At 36.5% G+C, this 25,467-nt stretch overlaps 1 protein-coding gene across 1 annotated transcript in view; it reads right to left on the bottom strand.

The window, feature by feature from the left end:
• Positions 1 to 25,467, bottom strand: part of SPATA17 (spermatogenesis associated 17) — a 203,092-nt gene that overhangs the window by 56,905 nt on the left and 120,720 nt on the right. The window contains exon 8 of the mRNA XM_018059937.1: positions 22,215 to 22,363. Coding sequence (XP_017915426.1) covers positions 22,215 to 22,363 — 149 coding nt within the window. The remainder of the gene's footprint in view (positions 1 to 22,214; positions 22,364 to 25,467) is intronic.

Genomic DNA, 25,467 nt, shown 5'->3' with positions numbered 1-25,467 from the left:
TACACTTTTTAATCCGATGGTTAGAGTTTCTTTTTTAATGTGAATTTATGAATGGATTGTCATTTGGGGAAACTACCAAGATGGAGGGCTTTCCTAGTGGCTCAGATGGTAAAGAATCTGCCTGCAATGCAAGAGACTTGGGTTCGATCCCCGAATTGGGAAGATCCCCTAGAGAAGGGAATGGCATCCCACTCCAGTATCCTTGTCTGGAGAATCCCACGACAGAGGATCCTAGTGGGCTATAGTCCATGGGATCACAAAGAGTCAGACACAACTGAGCAACTAACATCAAGATGGAAGAAAAACTCATATATAAATATAAGAGATAATCTACATGGTAAATGAAACCATACAACATCTCTGGTCATATGACCAGATTAAAGATTAAAATAAAAAAAAAAAAAAAAAAAAAAAAAAGAGATAATCTAGAAGAAACATATAATATAGGAAAGAGGAGTAAACATCAGAAAATTTTAATTAATATAATCAAAGGAGACATGGTATCAATAATATTAGAGCTAGATCCTGTTTTAAATACAAGAAACTTTTAGAGGGAAAAAAGCAAGCGCTGGGAAGTAAGTATTTAATTTACAACTAAATTAAATATTCTGCCAAGAAAAATACTTTGAAATTCAGACACAGAAAAAATGAAATTGAGGTTAAACAAATTTTGGCGCAGATGTTGATATTTTCACATATATTATCTTATGTGATTTATTATAATCTTATATTATCTTATTTAATTAAGACAAGGAAAGGGCCTTTATAAAAATCCCCAATTCAATTGAAATTTCTCCCATTATATTCCTGAATTTGTTTAAAAAATAAGCTTAGAAAATGTGTTATTTCATCGTTTCACACCTCTCTACAATTTCTTTTTAATGTTTATTAAGAAATTCCTTTTAAATATTTTTCCTAAGAAAATACCCTCTACATCTATTTAAGATAAAAAATAAACAGAACACAGAGCTTTGAATATACAAAATTACACAAGCATGTATTATATATGCCCTTGGGAAAAGAGCTCTCATGTAAGACAGATTATGGTCCTTCCAGTGCTAATTTGCACATGGGATGGACAACACTCACACAAAAAATTAATGTGGCCCCAATGTCCCTTAGTATACAGAGGGGGTGCTGTGAGCCGGCTGCTGCACTTACACTTTTTATCACTTCTGAATTGCATTTTAATAGTACATTTTTCTTTTGTGTCTGGGAAAAATTTGCTTTCTCAAGAGACTGGATGGCTGAAAAGATAAGGCTCAAAGACTAGGTATTTCCCTGCACATGAATTAATTTTAATTCCATTGAGCCATAATGTTTCATTAGAGAAACAGGTAGTGCATATTAAGTGCACATGTGTATGTGTATATCTGTATATATAATGAAACTATTTAGACTTATTGTATAAATAATATTTAAAATCTATCTTCAAATTCAGAAGAAATTATTTAAGCCTCAGATAGGTTGCTCTATAAAAGTACAAACAGCTATGAAAACCCTAAAAATAAATTGAGCTTTCAATCAAAAGTTTAGACAATGATTAATTTTACTTTTAAAATGGTATCTTTTAACTGTTTTAAATATATATTCAGATGTGCTTTATTCTTGCAGAGAGTACTTTTCAATTAACTGAACATTATATTAAAGAAGAAGGTGTTATGGGTTTGCCTATTAATTTTTATAATTTCCTCAAAGACACAGATCTGGCAGAAATTCTTAAATTCAATGTGGAGATACAGTGGTATATACAAATAAGTCATTACTTGAGAGTCTGCAGAGTTAGAAAAGAATTGGTAGAGGTCTCAGGAAGCAAAAATTAAAATTAATCAACATATACAAACTAGTGGAGAAGGAAATGGCAACTCACTCCAGTACTCTTGCCTGAAGAATCCCATGGACAAAGGAGCCTGGTGGGCTACAGTCCATGGGGTCGCAAAGAGTTGGACATGACTGAGCGACTAACACACACATACAAAATAGATGGAAGTGAGTTAGAGAATGCAAACGGTTGCTGAAGAAACTGAAAGGGGCTCAGCATAACTAGAAAATTGAGTTCTTTATGAAGGAAGCAAAGGAGAGCATGATCAGTTTTATAGCAGAGATGAGATGGCCCTAGGAGACTATGTATAGAAATATATTACAGATCTTTATAAATTGTGAAACATTTTCCTCCATATATATTGATTGCCCAAAAGAGTAGTTATCCAAGTCATGATGAACCCTCACTTAGGTAAATCATTTCAAACTGGGCATGGAGATAATGATTCATAGATAGCGAGACACATAGCTGGGGAACAAGCCTCAAACATCTGTTCAGGTTTCAAACATGTCCTAGAGAAGCCTTCTTTCTGTTAAAGGGTGACTAATGAAACATATGTATTAAGCTCAAAGCAGGATTAAGGGTACTTTATTACAAGTTAGGAATTTGACTCCAGATAACATTAAATTGTCCAATGAGTTAAGATCACAATAAATTCTCCACTGCATTATGCAAAGCATGTGAATTAAGCCTTCTCGCCTGGGCTAGAGGCAGGAAAAAAGAACCAACTAGACCAAGTTTGAATGCAGAGTGCATTTGGAATGCAGAGTTTCAAAGAACAGCAAGGCGAGATAAGACAGCCTTCCTCAGAGATCAGTGCAAAGAAACAGAGAAAAACAATGGAATGGGAAAGACTAGAGATCTCTTCAAGAAAATCAGAGATATCAAAGAAACACTTCATACAAATATGGGCACAATAAAGGACAGAAATAGTATGCACCTAACAGAAGCAGAAGATATTAAGAAAAGGAGGCAAGAATACACAGAAGAACTGTAAAAAAAAGATCTCAATGACCCAAATAATCATGATGGTGTGATCACTCACCTAGAGCCAGACATCCTGGAATGTGAAGTCAAGTGGGCCTTAGGAAGCATCACTACGAACAAAGCTAGTAGCGGTGATTGAATTCCAGCTGTGGTATTTCAAATCTTAAAAGATGATGCTGGGAAAGTACTGCAGTCAATATGCCAGCAAATTTGGAAAACTCAGCAGTGCCCACAGGACTGGAAAAGGTCAGTTTTCATTCCAATCCCAAAGAAAGGCAATGCCAAAGAATGCTCAAACTACTGCGCAATTGCACTCACCTCACACGCTAGTAAAGTAATGCTCAAAATTCTCCAAGCCAAGCTTCAACAGTATGTGAACCAAGAACTTCCAGATGTTCAAGCTGGTTTTAGAAAAGGCAGAGGACCCAGAGATCAAATAGCCAACATCCATTGGATCATCAAAAAGCAAGAGAGTTCCAGAAAAACATCTACTTCTGCTTTCTTGACTATGCCAAAGCCTTTGACTGTGTGGATCACAACAAACTGTGGAAAAATCTTCAAGAGATGGGACTACCAGACCACCTGACCTGCCTCCTGAGAAATCTGTATGCAGGTCAAGAAGCAGCAGTAGAATCAGACATGGAACAACAGACTGGTTCCAAAATAGGAAAGGAGTACGTCAAGGTTGTATATTGTCACCCTGCTAATTTAACTTATATGCAGAGTACATCAAGCAAAATGCCAGCGTGGATTAAGCACAGGCTGAAATCAAGATTGCCATGAGAAATATCAACAACCTCAGATACTCAGATGACACTGCTCTTATGACAGAAAGCAAAGAAGAATGAAAGAGCCTCTTGATGGAAGTGAAAGAGGAGAATGAAAAAGTTGGTTTAAAACTCAACATTCAGGAAACTAAGATCATGGCATACGGTCCCACCACTTCATGGCAAATAGACGGGGAAACAATGGAAACAGACAGACTTTATTTTCTTGGTCAAAATCACTGCAGATATTGACTGCAGCCATGAAATTAAAAGATGCTTGCTCCTTGGAAGAAAAGCTATGACCAACCTAGACAGCATATTAAAAACGAGAGACATTACTTTGCTGACAAAAGTCTGTCTAGTCAAAGCTATGGTTTTTCCAGTTGTCATGTATGGATGTGAGAGGTGGACCATAATGAAAGCTGAGCACCGAAGAATTGATGCTTTTGAACTGTAGTGCTAGAGACGACTTCTTGAGAGTTCCTTGAACTGCAAGGAGATCCAACCAGTCCATCCTAAAGGAAATCAGTCTTGAATACTCATTGGAAGGACTGATGCTGAAGCTGAAACTCCAATATTTTGGCCACCTGATGAGAATAACTGACTCATTTGAAAAGACCCTGAGGCTGGGAAAGATTTAAGGCAAGAGGAGAAGGGAATGACAGAGGATGAGATGATTGGATGGCATCACTAACTTGATGGACATGAGTTTGAGCAAGCTCCGTGCGTTGTTAATCGACAGGGAAGCCTGGCGTGCTGCAGTCCATGGGGTCGCAAATAGTCAGACATGACTAAGTGACTGAACTGAACTGAACTGAGAGCAAGTTTGTCCCTACATTTGTAATCTGACTTGTCCTGAGTCTCATTAGCTAGCAAAAATCAGAGATGTGATGAGAGGTATGATGAGTGACAGGGCAGATGTTCCCCTGGGGAGAAGAGCCTTTCTCTTTAACCACTTGTCAAAAGGGTAAAAGAAGGGATGGTCAAAGATTCTCCCCACTGAGAGCAACGTCAGGCCAGCACTTGAGTAATGGGGTATACTAATAGGTCAGGAGAAACTCTGGAGAGAGGTAGCCCTCACGGAATGTGATCCTGGGTGGGACCAGTCCCCCAAAAGAGCAGCATTCGCCCTCCCTGAGCTGAAGGGGGTGGAGATGGGGCAGAAGCGGAGGCAAGGAAGCCAAAGGGAGATGTCCACTTTCCCTAGAGGCAGCTCCTTATAACACAGAAATGAATATTCAATTCTGGGGCTGTATTATCAGTTAAGCAAATAATCAATAGTAAATACTAGGGGACTTGATTCATAGTTAATTCAATCCACTATTGTGCCTTGTTCAGTCATGTCCAACACTTTGCGACCCCATGGACTATAAACCACCCAGCTCTTCTGTCCATGGATTTCCCCAGCAAGAATCCTGGAGTGGGCTGCATTTCCTCCTCTGGGGATCTTCTCAACCCAGGGATTGAACTCATGTCTCCTGTGTCTCCTCCACTGGCAAGCAGAGCCTTTACCTGCTGAGCCATTGAGAAAGCCCACCAGATATGTCTTAATTGTTCAATAGTACTGTGTTCAGACACTGAGTATAAAAAGGTGAATCAGCAGAAGCCTCACCCTAAGACCCTTAAAATCTAATGAGGGAAAGAGCAAATAGCTGTACCAGTATACAAGGGGAGAAAAACAAAATTTCATGATAAAACAAAAACAAAAGAGTATAGGAACAGAAAGCACTGGGAAAATATCTAACCTGTTCTTTAACAAATGGGTCAGAGTTCACTAGGCAGAAATGAAAACCGAAAAAGAGGATGCAAAAGTCATAGACTAGTATGGGTATAGGCTCAGAGGCAAAACTTGGAACCCACATGTGGGGTCTTGGATGTATGTAGTTCATTGGCCTTGAAAATAGGAATGATGCTCTTCATAGGGTGCTTATACTGGCTCCTCTCAGAACAGGTAAAGCTTCTGCAGCCTTATCTCATTTTCCTTAATATCCCTGTGGAATACTGTCCTCAGTTACTTTATCCTTTGCTTACAGATTCTATCACCAAGTTCTGTAACCATCTCTAGGGCTCTGTGTGGCCCTCTCTATGAGGGCAGACTTGCCCACAGCATGTTGAAGGCTGATCCACACTGGGGACAGAGGAAGGGTAACCCATTCCTCTCTCTCAAAACTATGCTGCTCATTAATACCAGTTTTCTAGAACCTATCTTCAGGGAAGGAATGGAGTTGCAGATATTGGGAACGAACTTGTGGACCCAGTAGAGGAAGGAAAGAGTGGGACAAACAGAGGAAGAAGCATCGACATACCCACATTACCGTGTGTAACTAGATAGCTGGCAAGAAGTTACTGTATGGCACAGGGAGCCCAGCTCGATGTCCTGTGATGACCTAAAGCGGTGAGATGGGGGGAGGGGAGAAAGGTTCAAGAGGTGGGGACATATGTATAATTATGACTGATGTGTGTTGTTGCATGGCAGAAACAAACATAACATTGCAAAGTAATTTTCCTCCAAATAAAAAATAAATGTAAAAAACACTATGTAGCTAAATTGGAAGCCTTGTGATCTTTTGATATCAGATGTCTGACATTTTCCTTCCTTTTATTGGAGGTTTCTTACTAATGAACTCTAAAGTGAATACAGGATACTTCAATCCTTCACTCTCTTCATTTGGAAAAAAATAAACAAAAATAAATACTTTTCCATCATCACAGATTGTGTAAAAAATGATTTCATCTTCAAATCTGGAAACCTCCTACACTTCATAGTCAATAAAATATAATGAGATGCTAGCTTAGCAAATATAGTCGTATGAATTATACTGTCTTCATGTTTGACTAATTGAATTTCGTAGACTCCAAGGATAGTTTACTTCTATCTTAACAGTGATTCTAAGATGCTATTGTTTTTTAACTAAAAAATGACCAAAGAATCAGAAAAATCAATTGTCAGTTTTATCGTATATGCTACAGAGTGGGAAATATGGCGATTATTTTCTTATTGTTCTTACAGGGGAACCATAGAACATGCTGCAGAAATCACAAGCTGCATTAATAAAGATCTTGGTCAATGAGCAGCCTGACTTGTTCCATCATTGACAACACTGGGAGGGCAGACAGGCCTAAACAGGATACAAGAGTCAGTGCTGGGGTTCACCACAGGATCTCTGCTGCAAGGTCTGCTGAAAGGTCTATCTAAAACACTTGCAAAAGGAGAAGCTGGATTAAGAGTTTTGTAATGTTCAAAATAGGGCAGTTATTTAATTGTGTGGTACATAAAAAAAGAGAATAAAAGGGAAAAAAATCCACTATAGTCTAATTAACAGAAAGGAATTCCCTTAATTCCAGAGGCAATTCCCTTTGGTCTACAAAACTTAATTTGACAAGTAAGAATGCCTAGGTATAAAAGTTTGCAAAGAGCTGATGAAAGAATTAGGAGAGAAAATATGAACAAGGCAAGTCAATTTAATCTAATAAACTAATCAACAAACAAAAATTTCCATGTTATCATAAAAGTACAGCTGCTCAAATATTACATATTCTATTAGACTCTAGTATTTTAATCATTATTGTAATATAGAAAATAGCAAATTTAATGTTTTGAGGGCTGAGTTACAGCCAGTTCATTTCTGATCTCATTGTCAGATAACTTAGTTCTCATTAACCAACTGTAGGAATTTTTTATAAGGTAAAGCATTTTTAAAAGCCACTCAATTGGAAATATACAATTATTTACATCAATTGTATATGAACTAGGATGAGATATGTTTTAAATTGGTAGTATGTATAACTGACAATAAATATTGACTAGATATAATGAATTAATAGTGAATATATAAAATTTCATGATACATGTAAGTGAAATCATTGTTCCGTACACCTTAAACTTCCATAGTGCTGTATGACATATCTCAATAAAACTGGAAAAAATGAATACTGAATAATCTTAGCTCTTGCAAAAATATCAGGTTAACAGTCCCATTCATATGATAGGGTTATAGAATACTGAATATCTCCTTTTTACTTTATAACATAGAATAATATGAGTTTGAGAATGAATTTAGCAATAAATATATCTTTTTATAATCTTTAATATGAGAAATAAAGTGTTTCAATGTCTGTATTCATAATATAAATGTCCAGATAAACCTAATATATATAGCTCATTAATACCAACAGAGGGATTTCAAAAACATCGTCTATTAACCTATCAAGATGTTTTACCTAGTAGAGTTTCAGTTGAAGAGATGTTTGTAAAATGAGTAACAACTTGAAATAGGAATTAGGCAGACCATTTATGGATGAAGACAGCTTTCAGTGAGATTTTAATGTAACCATTGCTATAAGCATTTAATATATAAAGTGTTTCATACTTAGAGTAAAATTCATAATAGAAATTGAAAACTCATAAACTATTCAAGTAGTAGTATCAATAACATAAATTTCTCCCCCAGGTGGTGATATAATATTTAAATATAAAAAATGCAAATGGCTAGACTATCTGTTCAGCTAGATAGTGAGCTTGTATTACAAACTTCTAAATTTAAATGGGAAGACCTATTTTGCCCTTCTCGTTGTAGTTTTCTTATCTTAAGAGGACTAGCATTCCCTGGATATATTATTGTTATTATTAACACTCTCCAGGCACACTGATTCAATAACTTCATTACATCTGTGCAACTTTCTGAAACATATTTTACAGAGTTGACTTTACTTTCCTCTAGTTAACTGTGGAAAACTTAACCAAAAAAAGAAAAGACTCTACTAAAGAGATACTGAATTTAAATGCCCCAGCTACATAGTATTCACACAGGCTCTTCTTTTAAGAGGCAATTTACAACATTAAATGTTTTAAGTTCAGATATTTTCAGGACTTGTACAATTGATATTAAAAAATATATAATTAAGCAGAGAAATAAGACTGTGAGAAACACTTGTACAAACTATCCTTAAGAAAGTCTAAGAATGAAATAAACTGCCACTAAAAAGAAAACTCAGCAGTGGCCACAGGACTGGAAAAGGTCAGTTTTCATTCAAATTCCAAAGAAAGGCAATGGCAAAGAATGTCAAACTACTGCACAATTGCACTCATCTCACATGCTAGTAAAGTGATGCTCAAAATTCTCCAAGCCAGGCTTCAGCAATACGTGAACCATGAACTTCCAGATGTTCAAGCTGGTTTTAGAAAAAGCAGAGGAACCAGAGATCAAATTCCTAACATCGCTGGATCATCAAAAAAGCAAGAGAGTTCCAGAAAAACATCTATTTTTGCTTTATTGACTATGCCAAAGCCTTTGACTCTGTGGATCACAATAAACTGTGAAAAATTCTGAAAGAGATGGGAATACCAGACCACCTGACCTGCCTCTTGAGAAATCTGTATGCAGGTCAGGAAGCAACAGTTAGAACTGGACATGGAACAACAGACTGGTTCCAAATAGGAAAAGGAGTATGTCAAGGCTGTATATTGTCACCTGCTTATTTAACTTATATGCAGAGTACATCATGAGAAACGCTGGACTGGAAGAAACACAAGCTGGAATCAAGATTGCCAGGGGGAAGTATCAATAACCTCAGACATGCAGATGACACCACCCTTATGGCAGAAAGTGAAGAGGAACTAACAAGCCTCTTGATGAAAGTGAAAGAGGAGAGTGAAAATGTTGGCTTAAAGCTCAACATTCAGAAAACGAAGATCATGGCATCTGGTCCCATCACTTTATGGGAAATAGATGGGGAAACAGTGGAAACTGTCAGACTTTATTTTTTTGGGCTCCAAAATCACTGCAGATGGTGACTGCAGCCATGAAATTAAAAGACGCTTACTCCTTGGAAGAAAAGTTATGACCAACCTAGATAGCATATTCAAAAGCAGAGACATTACTTTGCTGACTAAGGTCCGTCTAGTTAAGGCCATGGTTTTTCCTGTGGTCATGTATGGATGTGAGAGTTGGACTGTGAAGAAAGCTGAGCACCAAAGAATTGATGCTTTTGAACTGTGGTGTTGGAGAAGACTCTTGAGAGTCCCTTGGACTGCAAGGAGATCCAACCAGTCCATTCTGAAGGAGATCAACCCTGGGATTTATTTGGAGGAAATGATGCTAAAGCTGAAACTCCAGTACTTTGGCCACCTCATGAGAAGAGTTGACTCATTGGAAAAGACTCTGATGCTGGGAGGGATTGGGGGCAGGAGGAGAAGGGGACAACAGAGGATGAGATGGCTGGATGGCATCACTGACTCAATGGACGTGAGTTTGAGTGAACTCCGGGAGTTGGTAATGGACCGGGAGGCCTGGCGTGCTGCGATTCATGGGGTCACAAAGAGTCGGACATGACTGAGCGACTGAACTGAACTGAAAAAGAAAAACTTGCTAAGAAAAAATCAAATGTTCTTTGTTGAGTTATATCAGAGCAGCATATTCCAAACCAGTCAGTGGATAAAGGGATTCCATGGCTAACTGTGCTATCAACTCTATGAAGCCAGGACACCTCTGCTATGTTTTTCATTGCCTCGTTCTTGGCATCTAACACAGTGTCTGGCACATATTAGGCTGCAGTAATATTTGAGGAATCAATGAGTGATTGAGTTTGCAAAATGCTATGTAGTATATGTCCCCTCTTAGAAGTTTACACTAAATAAAAATATATTTAAGACTGGAAAGCCATGTAAATGCCAAAAAAAAAAGTTTAACTATTTCAAACATAATTTCTCCCAAGTTTATTTGATAGGATACTCATTAATATTTTTCAGACTAGAGTTCAAGAGGCAAAGTTTGGAAAATGCTGTTCTGGGTAAGAAAAAGAAAAAAGAAAGAAAAGGCTGCCCTAATACTGGGACTGCTGGTATAGTGCTAATAAAGATTAAAGAGCAGTCACACTTGACTTCATTTCCTCTTGCTTGATTTATCTTTTAATGAGAATGATTTTGGTGATCAGATGGATTAAAACAAAACAAATAAAACTAGTTCAAGCTCAAGTCCAATATGTAAAAAAAAAAAATAATAATGCTTGACAAAGCTAAGTGTACAGCATAAATCTTGGGCTCTTTCTTGAGGACCTTATCATCTAGAACAAGGGTCTCCAATGTCTATGTCTGGAAAGGCCAGGGAGTAATACACATTAACAAAAACTAAGAGTGCAAACTTTAATCAGTCATTGCCATGTGAGACCGGGGGCCTGCTGTTTCTAGATCTCCTAATTTTTAATAAAAGCCAGAAAATCTGGACTTTTAAAAGATATAATTACCATTTTAAATTACTTTTTAATCAATATAACTTTTTGAAAATTGCAGGGTCCAACTATTACACTCTTGGAAGCTTTACTCAACTGACAAGTTTGTAGTTAACGATCTCTCTTCAGAATTTATAAATGAGCATCTCCTTTGTCAATGACTTCCGAGGCTCTAACCAAGATACACTGCATCTCAAATTAGACTCAATCATCATTAATTATTCTTTGAAAATTGTGAATGTACTAAAGATATACAAAAGTGTATTTAGAAGCAGAACAATTTATATTCTATGATATAAAGGTGGGCTTCAATGGATGTTAGTTTCAGCATGATTCTAAAATGGAGTATTTAAATAGGGGTTAAAATTAAATTCTACAAAAGTGGTGCCAATATATTTATCTATATGACACTAATACTATTTCATCTTAATGAAAATAAAGGAGATCAAACCAGTTAATCTTAAAGGAAATATTCATTAGAAGCACTGATGCTTAAACTGAAGCTCCAATACTTTGGCCACCTGATGTGAAGAGCCAACCTATTGGAAAAGACCCTGATGCTGGGAAAGATTGAAGGCAGGAGGAGAAGGGGATGACAGAGGATGAGATGGTTGGATGGCATCACCGAGTCAATAGACAAGAGTTTGAGCAAGCACCGGGAGATGGTGAAGGACAGGGATGCCTGGCGTGCTGCAGTCCATGAGTTCACAAAGAGTCGGATATGACTGAGCGAATGAACAACAAAATTTCATTTGATATTCTATATTTTGATATTCTAAAATTTAAAATTAAATGTAAATTTAAAATATTTCATATATGTATGCTTGCACCTGACTCTGCAACCCCATGGGCTGTAGCCCACCAGGCTCCTCTGTCCATGTAATTTTACAGGCAACAATACTGGAGTGGGTTCCCATTTCCTCATCCAGGGGATATTCCCAATCCAGGGATCAAACTCATGTCTCATCCAGTCCTTGGAGTGAATTCTCTTTTCCTTTAATTTGTAAAATATCTCCTGGAATTTTTCTTTGCTTGCACCATTTCCTGACTGACTCATTTTCTGCCATACCTTGAATTAATGGTTCTTACCTTAACTAGAACCATGCATTAGAATCAGTTGGGTGTGCATTTCAAACCCATATGCCTGCTGAGTCAAAATATCTGTGATTGAGACTATGGAATGCATATATATATAATTTTAAGCTTCAAGGTGATACAGGTAAGCAACCTAATTAAGAATCACTGCCCTAACATTAAAGCAATTCCCAGGAATCTGTACTAAATCTTTTCCCTCTGTAGTCTCTCCTCTCCCTAGAAGATGCTTCCCCACCAAGATTTTAACTGTCACCTCTGATCATTTCTAAATTTTTATCTCTAGAGACAGTGTTTTTCTTTAACTCAAGATCAGTATTTTCAAATGCTTACAAAGAATATCTACCTAGATATAGAACAGGCACCTCAAATAGATCTGCCCACAAATTAATCTCATATGCCAAACCTCCACCCTATCATGCCAACAGAGCTTCTTACTTTTTTTTTTTAAGTAAGGATATCACTATCACTATCTGACCAGTCACCTCACTCAGAAGTAAAGGTACTAGAGGACCTCTTGCCTCTGCACTCCTCAACCTGAGAAGATCTTTGCTCATGGCTACACTTTCATAAGACACTGTATTTATAACGTGGCACACTGTCTCCACCCACAGTTGTCATCCATTCATAAGTTAATTGAATATTTCCATTAACTTAACATATATTTGTTAAACATTAATTGTGTTTTAAGCCTACAACCGGTGTGGGACAGTTTGATGATATGAATTGAGCAAAACAGATTCTCTTTCAGGAAATTTGAAGTGAAAAGCTGAATTAGCTGTGGATTCTAGAGCTGGAAGGTTATACTGAATCAGGCCTGGAGTGGCCAAGAAAACTAAGGGCAAACTGAAGATTTATGGAAAAAAACTAAGGCCACAGATAAAGCCAGCCAGTAGAAAGAAGACAGCAAGCAGAAATACAGGGAAAAGTGGAGATGCCACTAGAGAGAGAAAATGATGCCCTTGCAGCCCTAAGGGGTCCCCTTAGTCCAGTTTGTCTTTGGTTTCCATGAGACTCTTTGATGCATCTTTTAAATACATCCTTAACTTCTTGAATCATCTTGAATGTATCTTTCTTCATTGCACTGAGGAAAGCCCTAAGATGCATCTATGCCCCTGACCACACCATCCACACCATATCATGTTGGTCCCCGTTTCTGGTTTAGGGTTTATAGGATTCCACCTGTAAATCAGTTTGTGAGCCTTTCTCTTCCCTCTACTATCACTGTCCTTGTTCCTGGGCAAGTCTTCTTTATTTCAAAACTAGACTGAGGCAGTGGTACCCTAGATGCTAGGACTCCCATTTCTTTACCATGGACATAGCTAGCAGAGTGATATCTCTAAGATAACTGACCTTTTCACTCCATTGGTTAAAACACTGTGATGCGTTTACACCATGTTTTATATAGTAAAGTCCAGACACTTTATCATGGTACATGTGACCCTTTATACTCTGGCTCCATCTCTACCTTCCCTCTCATCTCTGCCACTTTGCATAAAGTACCAAAGCTCTGAGCTAAGCATCACTAGCTGCCTCAGAAGGCAAACTGAAACCCACATGAGCTCTGCGCTTGTTGACAGAGAGACGGCTTTGTCCAGGCCACGCCCTTCATGTCACCTTCCTTGCTCTGCCTGGCATACTTCTGTTGAGCCTTCAAGTCTCTTCTGACTCTCAACGCACTTTTGAACTCTAAATTGAACTAGGAAAGTCTGGGATGTATAAATGCCATTCCCATATAGGAATGCCAGTATGTCACAGGATGACAGCCTTTCTTTTACAAAAGCAATTCCACATACCTTGTAAACTGACCGAAACCTAAGTGGCAAAACTTTACTTAGCATATGTTAGCTATCGCAGTAGGAGGAATTCTTACAAAATGATACAATCTAACTAAAAAGACTAAAAATGTGTTTTTATGATTTGTCTGATTGCATATATCGAAAGTGTATGCAAGATTTTCACAATACCAGTAAAAGTCTTCCAAGTTACCACCATTAATGCCAACGTCATAAATATTAAAATTCTTAGACTTAGGTGTCTATAAGAGCAGAATTTTAGGATTCTGTGGTCCGTTATTTAAAAAGCCATCTTTTTCAAGGAAACAGTGGACATCAAGAGAGCATATTTCTCACTGTAGAGTTGAAGTAATAAAGGACTCTTTTGTAGACAAATTCTAGAACTTCTTAATTATACACAGGCTTATTATCTGTATCCCCAGTGTTATAAAGCACCAGCACTTCATTAGAAAAATTAAGCTGGAAAAATGAAGGCAGCACTTTGTAAATTTCCACTGGAAATTAGCTGGGAGAGGCAGAGAAATACTGGATCAAAAGAGGGTAATCACGCTTAACCGTGCCCTAGAGCACCCGCATGTATAATACGATTTGCACAGTAACTACCTCTCCTATTGCTGCTTGTTTGGAGTATTCTGTGTTAATGGGGTTAGCTAATTTAGTATTTTAACTTAAAAAGGCTCTACTGATTAATAAATGTTGCACACTGTGCTAGTAATTAAAATAAATGGAAGAGTTACAAATAAAAGTTGAATTGTTAAGAAAACATTATCTGAAAATGTATGATAATCCCTATTTATCATAATACAATAACAGTTCAGAAAGTATGCAAATTGTAAAAGGCTAAAGTGTTGCAAAATCACACAAGTCAAAAAAGTTTTGAGATGCGTTAAATTTTCTTATCCTCAGTGTTAGTGATAAATAATACAGCCATATCTCATCTATGTATACACCATGGTTTTTAAATGTCCTTTAAAAAAAAAAAGTTTAGTTCACTACTGTTCACCTACTCTGAATAATGAAGGTAGCAAAATATGCTACCCCCAAATAGGCCACTTTGGCCGAGGATTATTTTGAACTAAAACCGCTTAAAAACAATTGGTACAAGAAAAGCGAACTTACTTTCTCTTTTTCCCCTAAAACCAGATTACATTCCCACATAAAAGATGCCCTTCCTAAACCAAGAGGAAAGAAACATTCCTATCACCAGACATGTGAGGTCATAATGTAGAGAATTCTGTACAAACAGACCTTGTTAAATAACTTTTATGTTCCTTTGGAATCCCCATATATTTTTGCTATTTTTCACAATTACTTCTCATTGCTCAACTCAATATGAAAGGACATAAGGTTTGCCACTTCTTTGGGTATTCATTTTCTTTATGAAGGCTATTGTAAAACTTCTATTAAATAAATCTGTATGCTTTTCTCCTTTTAATCTGATTTATGCCAATTAAATTCTTGGGCCCCATTGAAGATCCTAAGTGGACAGAAGCAAAGTTTTGCCTCTTCTACAAAAATTATCAGAAAATTGATACCTTTTATTTTTCACTGGACTGTCTGTACTCAGGCTCTTATGAAAGGCTACACAAGTTTAAAATATAATATTCTGGGAATTCCTTGGTGGTCCAGTGGTTAGGACTCTGAGCTTTCACTGTCAAGGGCCTGAGTTCAATCCTAGTCAGGGAACTAAGATCTAACATGATGTGGCCCAAAATATAGATAGATAGATAGATAGATGAATAATTGAGTAGCTATTCCCTTCTCCAGGGGATCTTCCTGATCTAGGGATCGAACTCAGTTCTCCTGCAATGAAGGTAGATTCTTTATCATCTAAGCCATCAGGAAAGCCCAATATATATATTATCCTTACAATATGATTAAATCTTGAACTTCTCTTCATAGGAAAACTCAAGCCACAGTCATATCTTTCTTTAATCCTCTAAGTGTCTGCAGAAGAAACTTGGATCCTTGGGGATCTAAGGATTTCCGTCAAATTTAGCTCAGGTTTGTAATTAATCTAAACACCAAAGTCTGATCTAGCAAGCTACCTCCTTGATTTGAAGGACACTTGTATTAGTTTTATATTTCTGCTGTAAGAAGTTACCATCACAGACTGAGTGGCTTTAAGAGTATAAATTTATCATCTGAAATCTCTGGAGGCCAGATGTCTGGGGTGGGTCTAACTAAAACTCAAGGCAAGGCATGGGAGGGCTGCATCCTTTCTGGAGGCTCTAGGGGAGAGGCCATGTCTTCACCTTCCCCAGCTTTTAGAGGCCACCAGCATCTCTTGGTGGTGGTCTCTTCCTCCATCTTCAAAGCTAGCAAAGATGACTTATCCATCTCACATTGCCTCACTCAGATCTTTCTCATAGTCAAATCTCTACTTTTGAGAACCTTTGTGATGACACTGGGCCCTCTGGATAATCCAGGATAATCTCTCCAACTTTAAATCCTGAATCATATCCACAGTCCCCTTTATCATAGGTAGCATATTCACAGGTTCCTGGGATTAGGATGTGGTCTCTGTATGAGGTCAATATTCTGTCTACCAGAGCAGAGACTGGCACCAACTTCCACAGCAATGTCTTAACTCCACTCCATGTTGGATATAGTTGTAGTCTGCATAATTACTGTCTCCTGTATTAAGCCAGGATATTTACAATTAATAGAAGGTATTAACATATAGGACTTTCAGTTCAGTTCAGCTGCTCAGTCATGTCCAACTCTTTGTGACCCCATGAATCACAGCATACCAGGCCTCCCTGTCCATCACCAACTCCCAGAGTTCACTCAGACTCACGTCCATCGAGTCAGTGATGCCATCCAGCCATCTCATCCTCTGTCGCCCTCTTCTCCTCCTGCCTCCAATCCCTCCCGGCATCAGAGTCTTTTCCAACGAGTCAACTCTTTGCATGAGGTGGCCAAGGACCTTCGCACCACTCATAAGTCTTTAGTGAAGTTGGTATCAGCCTACATCACCTGATTCATGACCGCTCCATTCCATCTCTGCTGTCTTAGTGGGTAAATTAAACACTGCTCCAGTGCTGTGGCCTTCCATTTCTTCCATCTCTTAATAATGACTTCTTTCCCTACTTCATCTAGGTAACTTGCATGGTCCCATTTTACAACTGAAAATAATCCTCTAAATGCTCTGCGAAAAACCCTAAGTCAAATATGCATTGCTCTTTCCACTCTTTTTATTATTTTAAAAAATATTTATTTATGTATTATTTTTGGCTGCATTGGGTTTTGGTTGCAGGATGCAGGATCTTTGCTGTGGCATGTGGGATCTTTCACGAGGGCTCTCTAGTTGTGGTACACAGGCTCAGTAGTTTGATCCCTGATCACGGATCAAACCCATGCCCCTTTCATTGGAAAGTGGATTCTTATCATTGGACCACCAGGCAAGTCCCTGCACTTTTTAAAAAGTAAATAAACAATTCTTTCTTATGATTTTAAGTGTATTTGAACGGACTTAGTAAACCAAGGGAGGTAGGAAACCTCTTCATGGAAACAGAAGAGGGCATGGATATAAAGATGAATGGTAACAGTCCAATAGCTCTGGACAGAGAGTTTCTTAGAGAATGTGGTGGCAGATTAGCTAGAGAAATAAGCCTAGATCCGATCCTGAAGGGCTTTGAGTCTTGCAAAAAAGAATTAAGATTTATCCTGGATTAAAAAAAAAAAAGGCCACAAAAGAGCATTTCGGGGAATAATACCTTGCTGAATTTTCCCTAGTGTGGTTGTGGTAGATGCACTGAATGGGCAGACCAGATGGGATTTATAGCATTTAAAAAAGAAATTACAAGTCCTAAACCAAATCAATAGTGGAAAGGAAAAGAGGGGCTGGATTTGAGAGATACATAAAAGGTAAAACAGATAGGATTTGGGAACGAATAGAATTCTGGAGAGGGGTAACAAGGTAACTCACAAGTCTCTACTTGGGTAGAGAGGTGGTGCTGCAATACACTCTTAAGACAAGAAGAAGCAGGCCAACGTGGGGTCTACTGAGTTTGGGACACCTGGAGGAGATGCAAACGAAGATGGCAGTTGAAAATATAAATAAGGAAGGTAGGAGAAAGATTTTTGAGACTTGAGGGTGGAAACCATGGTCACATGGTTATAGTTGAAGTCTCTTAAATGGAAGCAATCACTCAGAGAGATTATGTACAGAAAGGAGAAGGAAGTAAAGAGAAAGAGTTGACTGGAGAATCCTGCCTTCACCTTGGTTCTACCTCTCACCAGAACTGCAGTATTATCCTAGCGGGCTTCCTTCCCTCCAGCATATTTCTTCTCAAATACATCTGTCTCACAGTCAATAAATTCATATTATTTTCATAACATCCTCTTACTCAGAAGCCTTAAATAGTTCTCTATTATCTATGGATAAACCCTCAAATCCTTGGCCCTAAAGCCTCCTAAAATTTTCCTTACTATGCTTCCCACATAAAAATGAGTTCCTGTCATGAATCAGCCATGGGTATACATGTCAATGTATGGCAAAAAAACCCACCACAATATTGTAAAGTAACTATCCTTTGATTAAAATAAATTAATTTTAAAAAATGAGTTTCTGTCAAATTGGTCTTCTCATTTTTTCCCATACCATCAACCTACTTTTTATCTACTTTCTCATCTTTTCTCTGTCAAAATTTTAACCATTTCTTTACGAAGAACCCATTCAGTTCCTTTTCTGTGAAGAACACCTTCCTAGATTATCAGAGGATGAGTAAATTCTACATTTAAAAAAATATCATGGCACTTTCTGTCATATGCTTGATGATTTTCAAGTGCTTACTTCTTTAGAACTTCATTAGGTTTTTCAGTTCAGTTTAAAGCTAGAAGCACAGAAGTTTCATGAGAGTAGAGACTTGGTTTATTTAATTCAGTGATATACTCCGAGAGCCTAGAACTATTCCTGATATGCAAACATTTGTCATCAATAAATACTCCTTTACATGTCTTATGCTATCTGAGCAATTATTTACTAATTCTTATTTAATTTCTTGGCTTCATAAAAATGATACGTGAATAAGGCATAACATAATCTTCTAGAAGGCATGAGAAAAATAGAGTTTGTTTAGTAATAAGAACAAATAAAGTTTTTAAATGACTTCCCAAAAAAAACCCTCCATACTCTATATGTACAATATTATTGTCCCACTTTCTATGTTTATTTTAAAGAATATATTAAAGAATGTGACCTTAATTGAAAATACAGTCTTTGGGGTTTTATAAGATGAGATCATACTGGAGTTGGGAGGGCCCTTAATTCAGTATGACTGGTGTCTTTACCAAAAGGGGAAATATGGACAGACACATACATAGGAAAAACACCTATGTGAAGAAGGTGGGAGAGATTGGGGTGCTGTTTCTACTGATACAAGCCAAGGATCACCAAAGATTACCAGCCATCACCAAAAGCTAAGGGAGAGACTGGGACAGAAGAAATCACCCCTGCTGAGAACTGGATCCAGGACTTTGGCCTCCAGAACTGTGATACAGTAAATTTCTGTTGTTTAAGCCATCTAGTTTATAGTAGTTTGTTACGGCAGCCCTAGCAAACTAGAAGCCTAATGAGAAATCTTCTATGACTGATCGATAAGAGCTCTGCTTGTGGTCTTCCTTAACTTCTGGTTCGTAGGGCAAGTAGATGAGATCCAGCCTATCGATGCAATCTGTGATTTCCTATCCATATAGTTTGATGTCTTAGACACAAAACTATTAGGCTTGGAGTAGACATAAAACATGATGATAATTATCTTCTATTAAGTCTCTCATGTGTTCTTGGCATACTTGTTATCTCATTCAATCCTCATTACAATGTTTAAAGATAACATTTATCTCCCCATTTTATAGACAGGGAAATAGAGGCTCAGATTGGCCAAGTTACTTACCCAAGATTATATACTACTGTTGTGTAATGGAGTCAAGATTTGAGCTCATACAGATCTAGTCCCAAAACCTATCTTTCTACTTTCACCACAGTGCAATTTTCACAATGATATGAAAATGAAACAGTTAAGTCCTATATCAAGTCCTCTGATATAATGCTACTTTTTGAATCCCTAAGATTGGAAATGGAAAGTTCCATTTTCCCAGTTTGCATAGAGGGTTCCCAGTTTAAGGTTCTTGGATGACAAAGGCATCAATTGGTAATGTGGCGGGGGGCAGGGGGCGAGGAAGGATTCTCTGCATTAAAAAAAAAAAAAAAAAAAAACCTATGCATCTCTGTGATAAAAGTAGACTTTTGGCCTAATTTCTATCACAGAATTATTATCTTAAAGACTTAAAACCTAAATTTCTAACATTTCTTTTGTCTCACAAGATACAATTAAGTTATGCAGAATGGTTTCAAAAGAAGCTACAAAACAATAGTTTCAGTTCTCTGAAGCTGAAGTTTGCTCAGGCATGTCTGACTCTTTTGAACCCCATGTACTGTAGCCCACTAGGCTCCTCCCTCCAGGTTCCTCTTGCTTAGAATTTTCCAAGCAAGAATACTGAAGTTCTCTGAAAAAGTGGACTATTCATAGGCTGGTTGTTAAAACCCATTACTAAGGCTTTTTGCTTAAAATATGTTAACTTCAAATCGATAAGTAATTTCTTTAATATTCCCAACTTAGTTTGTCCCTGATTGGTTGGTTATCCTAAAAGCACTTTTCAATCTGGAAGTTTCAGAGTAAATGGTCACTAGCAACACTACAGAGGTTGAAAATGTTTACAAGTATTCCACAGAAAGTACAAGCTGAGCACCTTTCTTTGGGGATGGCATTGATATCTGCTCTTTCTAGGTTTATCAAGGAAAATACTAAGAAACATATACTGCAATATGTTTGATATACATTGATTTCTGTAGAAATATCAGTATGGTTGGGTTTCCCAGGTGGCTCAGTGGTAAAGAATCTGCCTGCCAATGCAGGAGACGCAAGAGACATCAGTCTGATCCCTAGGTTTAGAAGATCCCCTGGAGAAGGAAATGGCAACCCACTCCAGTATTCTTGTCTGGGAAATCCCATGGACAGAGGAGCCTGGCAGGCTATGGTTTATAGGGTCACAAAGAGCCAAACATGACTTAGCAACTAAAACAACAATATGTGTGGTCAGTAGTTATTTGTTTGAGAAGTTAATGTTATTTCATAAACCTTGGCATCACTGAAAATAGAAAATAATTCTGAATAATATAACTAGATATTCATCACTAAATTGCATATTTTGCTTGGCTGAGTCTGAGGAGCATTAATCTTCTATAATCTCTTTACTAAAAGAAATCTACCACCCCAAAATAATTGTGGGAAAAGTATTTATTATTTTTTATTCATTATATGTTGGGTAATAATCAATTATTGAAAGAATCTGCTGAATGCTCTACAGCTTATATCTCACTTCAAGTAATCACTATAAAATGAAAAACTTTATGAAAATTACTTGAGATGTTTGCCACTTTTATCATTCATATCAGTTTATTCAAAATTATTTAGTTTTTAAGAGTCTCTTCAGAAATGCATGATTAAAATAAAGCATGTTATATATTCTTTCTGACTGACAAAACTATCCAAAATCCACTGTGCTGGATAAGAGGCAATTCTAGTTTCTTTATAAGTCAAAGCATACTTAGTAATATATTTTGGAATTATTATTATATAAATTATTATATAACATGTAAAATGATTAGTACATATTATATAAATAAGCAACTGCAGTATGTATTATGTAGTTAACTTATGTAATTATTTATAATACATTATATTAAGTTATAATAATTAAAATAATTTAAATTACAATAGTATAATAATTGTCTTTTATTATTTATTATATATAATGGTAAATTATTATTATAAGATATTACAAAGATAATTTCAAGATACTTTATAGAATAATATATTTAAATTGTCTTTTTATAAATTCCCTATAACTACTGATGACAAATGCCTGAAGTGTGAGGAAGTACTTTGGAGAAAGATGTATGAATTGAGACACAAATCAATGATACTAATATAATCATTTAAAATTGCATATGCTCTTAGATCACCCTTTATCTTTCTCAATCATCTTCCTCAATATAAGGAAACTAAACACTTAACAATGCACCTGACTTATTAAAATAACAGTGTCATATCAATGTATCAAAATAAAATTTAGTTCACTTTAAGAAAAATGTTTTTGTTCTGTTGGATCTAATTTTAGAAGCATCAGAAATATGAATAGTTTCACTGGATAATAAAGGAAATTATCTTTACAGATATATGGAAAGTGATAACTTATCCCCTTAAAATGCCGTTCAATCTTTTCTTTTTTCCTCTGAGTAATATATACGTACTTGTGTAATATGTATGTGTATAGAATTAACATCATCATCAATACCAACCTTATCTAAAACACTTATATATCAAAAACTGGATGTCTCTGAATAGGTTGGGGTGGTTTCATCTTTAACACAAATAAAATGTTAGCAAATAGAAAATAATTTTTAAAACTTAAGGGACCAAATATGGTACAGTTACTTTTCTTAAGCTAAGGACCTACATATTGTCATTCACATTTCGTGCCCATTCCTGCTTCTGGAGCTGTGCTCTGGCCTCTGTTAGCCCATCGATGGGTTCAGCCACCCGTAGTGTCGGTTCCAGAGGCTTGTAGCGCTGTTCCAAAACTTCCGAGATGTCGCGGAATGGTCCCTGACAAGACAGGAGGACGTAAATATTTTATGATTTATGATCAAGCCTACTGAATATCTACAAAGAAAAGCAAGTAGCATTTACTAAATTATTCTTAAACAAGAACTACTTGTCTGAATTAGAAAACACATGAGGGATGGGCATCACATCCTCAAGAAACGTTCAGACAAGTTCAAGTGATTATATTAAAAATGTTTGAAATTAGGCGGAATTTCCCCTACTTACAAGTTTTCATACAAGAATTAGTTAACTTGCAGTTATAAAAGTTGCTTTGTTTTCTAATTTTAAAAAGCCCATTTCTTATAATTTAAAAAGAATTCATTCCCTTTTTGAGTAAGAAAAATACTAGGAAAGATTCTTGGGCCCAGCTTTCAAACAGATAGAAAAGGATGGCAAGTTTGTTTGTTTGTTTTTTTAAATGAAGTTTTTAGGTGAATACAAAATCTTACATTTGGTGGCCTCCCTCCAAATAAGGAAGGGCCATATTTTAAAGCATTTTAAGTGTTTTTATATAAAATTCTAAATTTTATTGCTTAATAATTGTTCTGTTGGATCTAATTTTAGAAGCATCAGAAATATGAATAATTTCACTGGATAATGAAGGAAATTATCTTCATAGATGCATGGAAAGTGGTTATGTACCCCCTTAAAATAACCTTAAATAATTTTATTTAGTCACAAATAAAATATTTGTGATTTATCATTTAATGGGACAAATATATAGCAAAGTCCTTGAACTGCAATGGTATGAAGTGGTTTATAGCATATTGCACCTTTAAATTAGCAGTTACTTACAGTAGTTACTAGAAGCTACTGGTTGTCTAGTTAGTATCATATGAAACACACTACAAAACAGAAGCAGGTCAAGATTGTGCAATCAATTACATTTTGTTTTTGCTACCATTGTTGTGCAGAAGTGATATAAAATGGACAAAGATTTCTAATCATATCCCTTATCCTTAAAGATCTCTTCTTTAAATAGGTTATCACTAACAAGACACAGCTGGAGTTACTGCAAGCACTGAGTGAAGACTGTGGGGCTAATAAAAAGAAATGATTCACGCCTCATTTATGTTCACTTATGTTTTACATTAATAGAAACCAATAATAGGAACCAGTTACCATAAAAGTCATGGACCGTAAATAACACAAATGGCAAATAAGTATCATCTAGTACTTTTCACAGCTGGACAGGAGGATTGCTATATTTGAAAGTAGTTAATGGATTTTTATTGGAACTTTAGTTTTTAAAGATACAGTAACATGATGACAAGTTCACAATTAAGAACTCAAATAAAGGTATTGTTTAGATTTTTAATCCTCCACTTGACAAATGTGTGATTTGAACAGTATTTGGTTGTGCTGTGATTTGAACTATATTTGGTTGTGATTCGAACAATATTTGGTTGTGCTCTCAGGGGCAAATTACTTCTCTAGACCCTTTCTCTTCAAATGTTGAGATGGAATAATAACTATCTCACAAAATTGCTCTTGAGATAATGCAAGACCATGTAAGTAACACTCAGCATTGTACTTAGAACATATTAATAATAAATACACTAAAACTATAATCCTAGCTTAATTATTATTATTTTACTACTTCTAGTTTGGAGAGAAGTTTGAAAAAGATTTTGAACAATGGTAGCATCTAATATATAAGCAAAAAGCCAAGGCTATGACTTTGAAAGAACTGGTGTTCACAAGGGGTAAAGTCTTCTTGGTGGTCAACTCCTGCCTTCTGACCTTTGTTGATGTATCAGTACAATGTATACCCATTTGTAGGCCTATTCCACTACTTGTTCTGGAACTTGCTCTTCCTGACAAGATTAGGAACTAAAACAGGAGAAATTTTACTTAAGCAGCAAAATTTAGAATAAAAATAGACCCATTCTTCTTTTCTCATTCACTAGAATCTTCAGGACCACAGTCCTTAATAATGTCCATCTTTCTATGTGTTTTGGTGCCTGGTTCATACATTTATATCTTAGACAATTAATACCTTGCCCTTTGAGCTTAATAGAATACTTTCCTGGTTAGCAAACTTGACAGCTACTGTCAAGGGTCTCTTGTGCCAAGGCTTCCACTGACTTGTGTTTTTGTTGACAGGCTTTTAGACCTCAAGGGATCACTTGTACGAATCATACCTGGAGTGAGATGGCATCCCAAATTTCAGACAAAACTTCAAACGTCAGCTCTTCTCATTGTACTCGTTTTCAAATACTGATTCCTAGAATGTGTAGACCATTCAGGATTCAACCTGAACCTGCAAGTCTTCTTGGACTCTTAGCTATAACTCTCCAATATTTGAGGATGTGAGTCCAATTATAAGTCAAATAAAGTCTTCCATATTTTTTAACAACTCACATTACTTATAGTCATCTTATATGTATAAACTTTTCTCAAAGCTTAAATAATAGGGAAAAAATTTAACTTATTATTGTCTCACACATCTAATAAATTCACCTCACAAGTACAGACAGACTGTCAGAGTGTAAATATTATTATTTGGACTGTAGCATATATAATCTCATATGTCCCCAGTCACACGTGTATATTTTTATTATAGGTAAGTACAGGAAATTGGTTTCCCATCCTGTGAAAACAGGACAGGAAATAAGAGGAGGTAGTAAGAAAGGAAGGGAGTAAGAAGAAGTCAAAGGTGATAAGAGAGAGGGTGGGAAGAGAAGATGAGTGAAGAAAGAAAGTAAAAGGAAAATAAGAGAAAGCAGGAAAAAAAGGAAAAGAATGTATGATGGGGATGGGGCAGAGAATCAGGAGTAAGAAGGAAGGAGATGGGGAAAGAAGGAAAGGGAAAGGAAATTACTAGCAGGGGTAATTATTTTGTTGTATGTTAGATAAATGTATTCTATGATTATGTGCACATATGATTATGTGCACACCTATATATGTATATGTGTATGTACATACACATATATAAAATAAAATCTTCCATACAGATGTGTATTCCTTATATATATGAATGTATATCTTTATGTAAATGTATACATATTTTATTACATTATGTAAATGTATACATATATATCTTCATATATATACCACTGCAGTACAGTAAGAAATATTTGGTCTTTGTCCCTGGTTCCTGG

This window comes from Capra hircus, chromosome 16 (assembly GCF_001704415.2).
Source record: "Capra hircus breed San Clemente chromosome 16, ASM170441v1, whole genome shotgun sequence".
NCBI lineage: Eukaryota > Metazoa > Chordata > Mammalia > Artiodactyla > Bovidae > Capra > Capra hircus.
The sequence above is the reverse complement of the archived record's forward strand: the minus strand, read 5'-3'. Positions and strand labels throughout refer to the sequence as shown.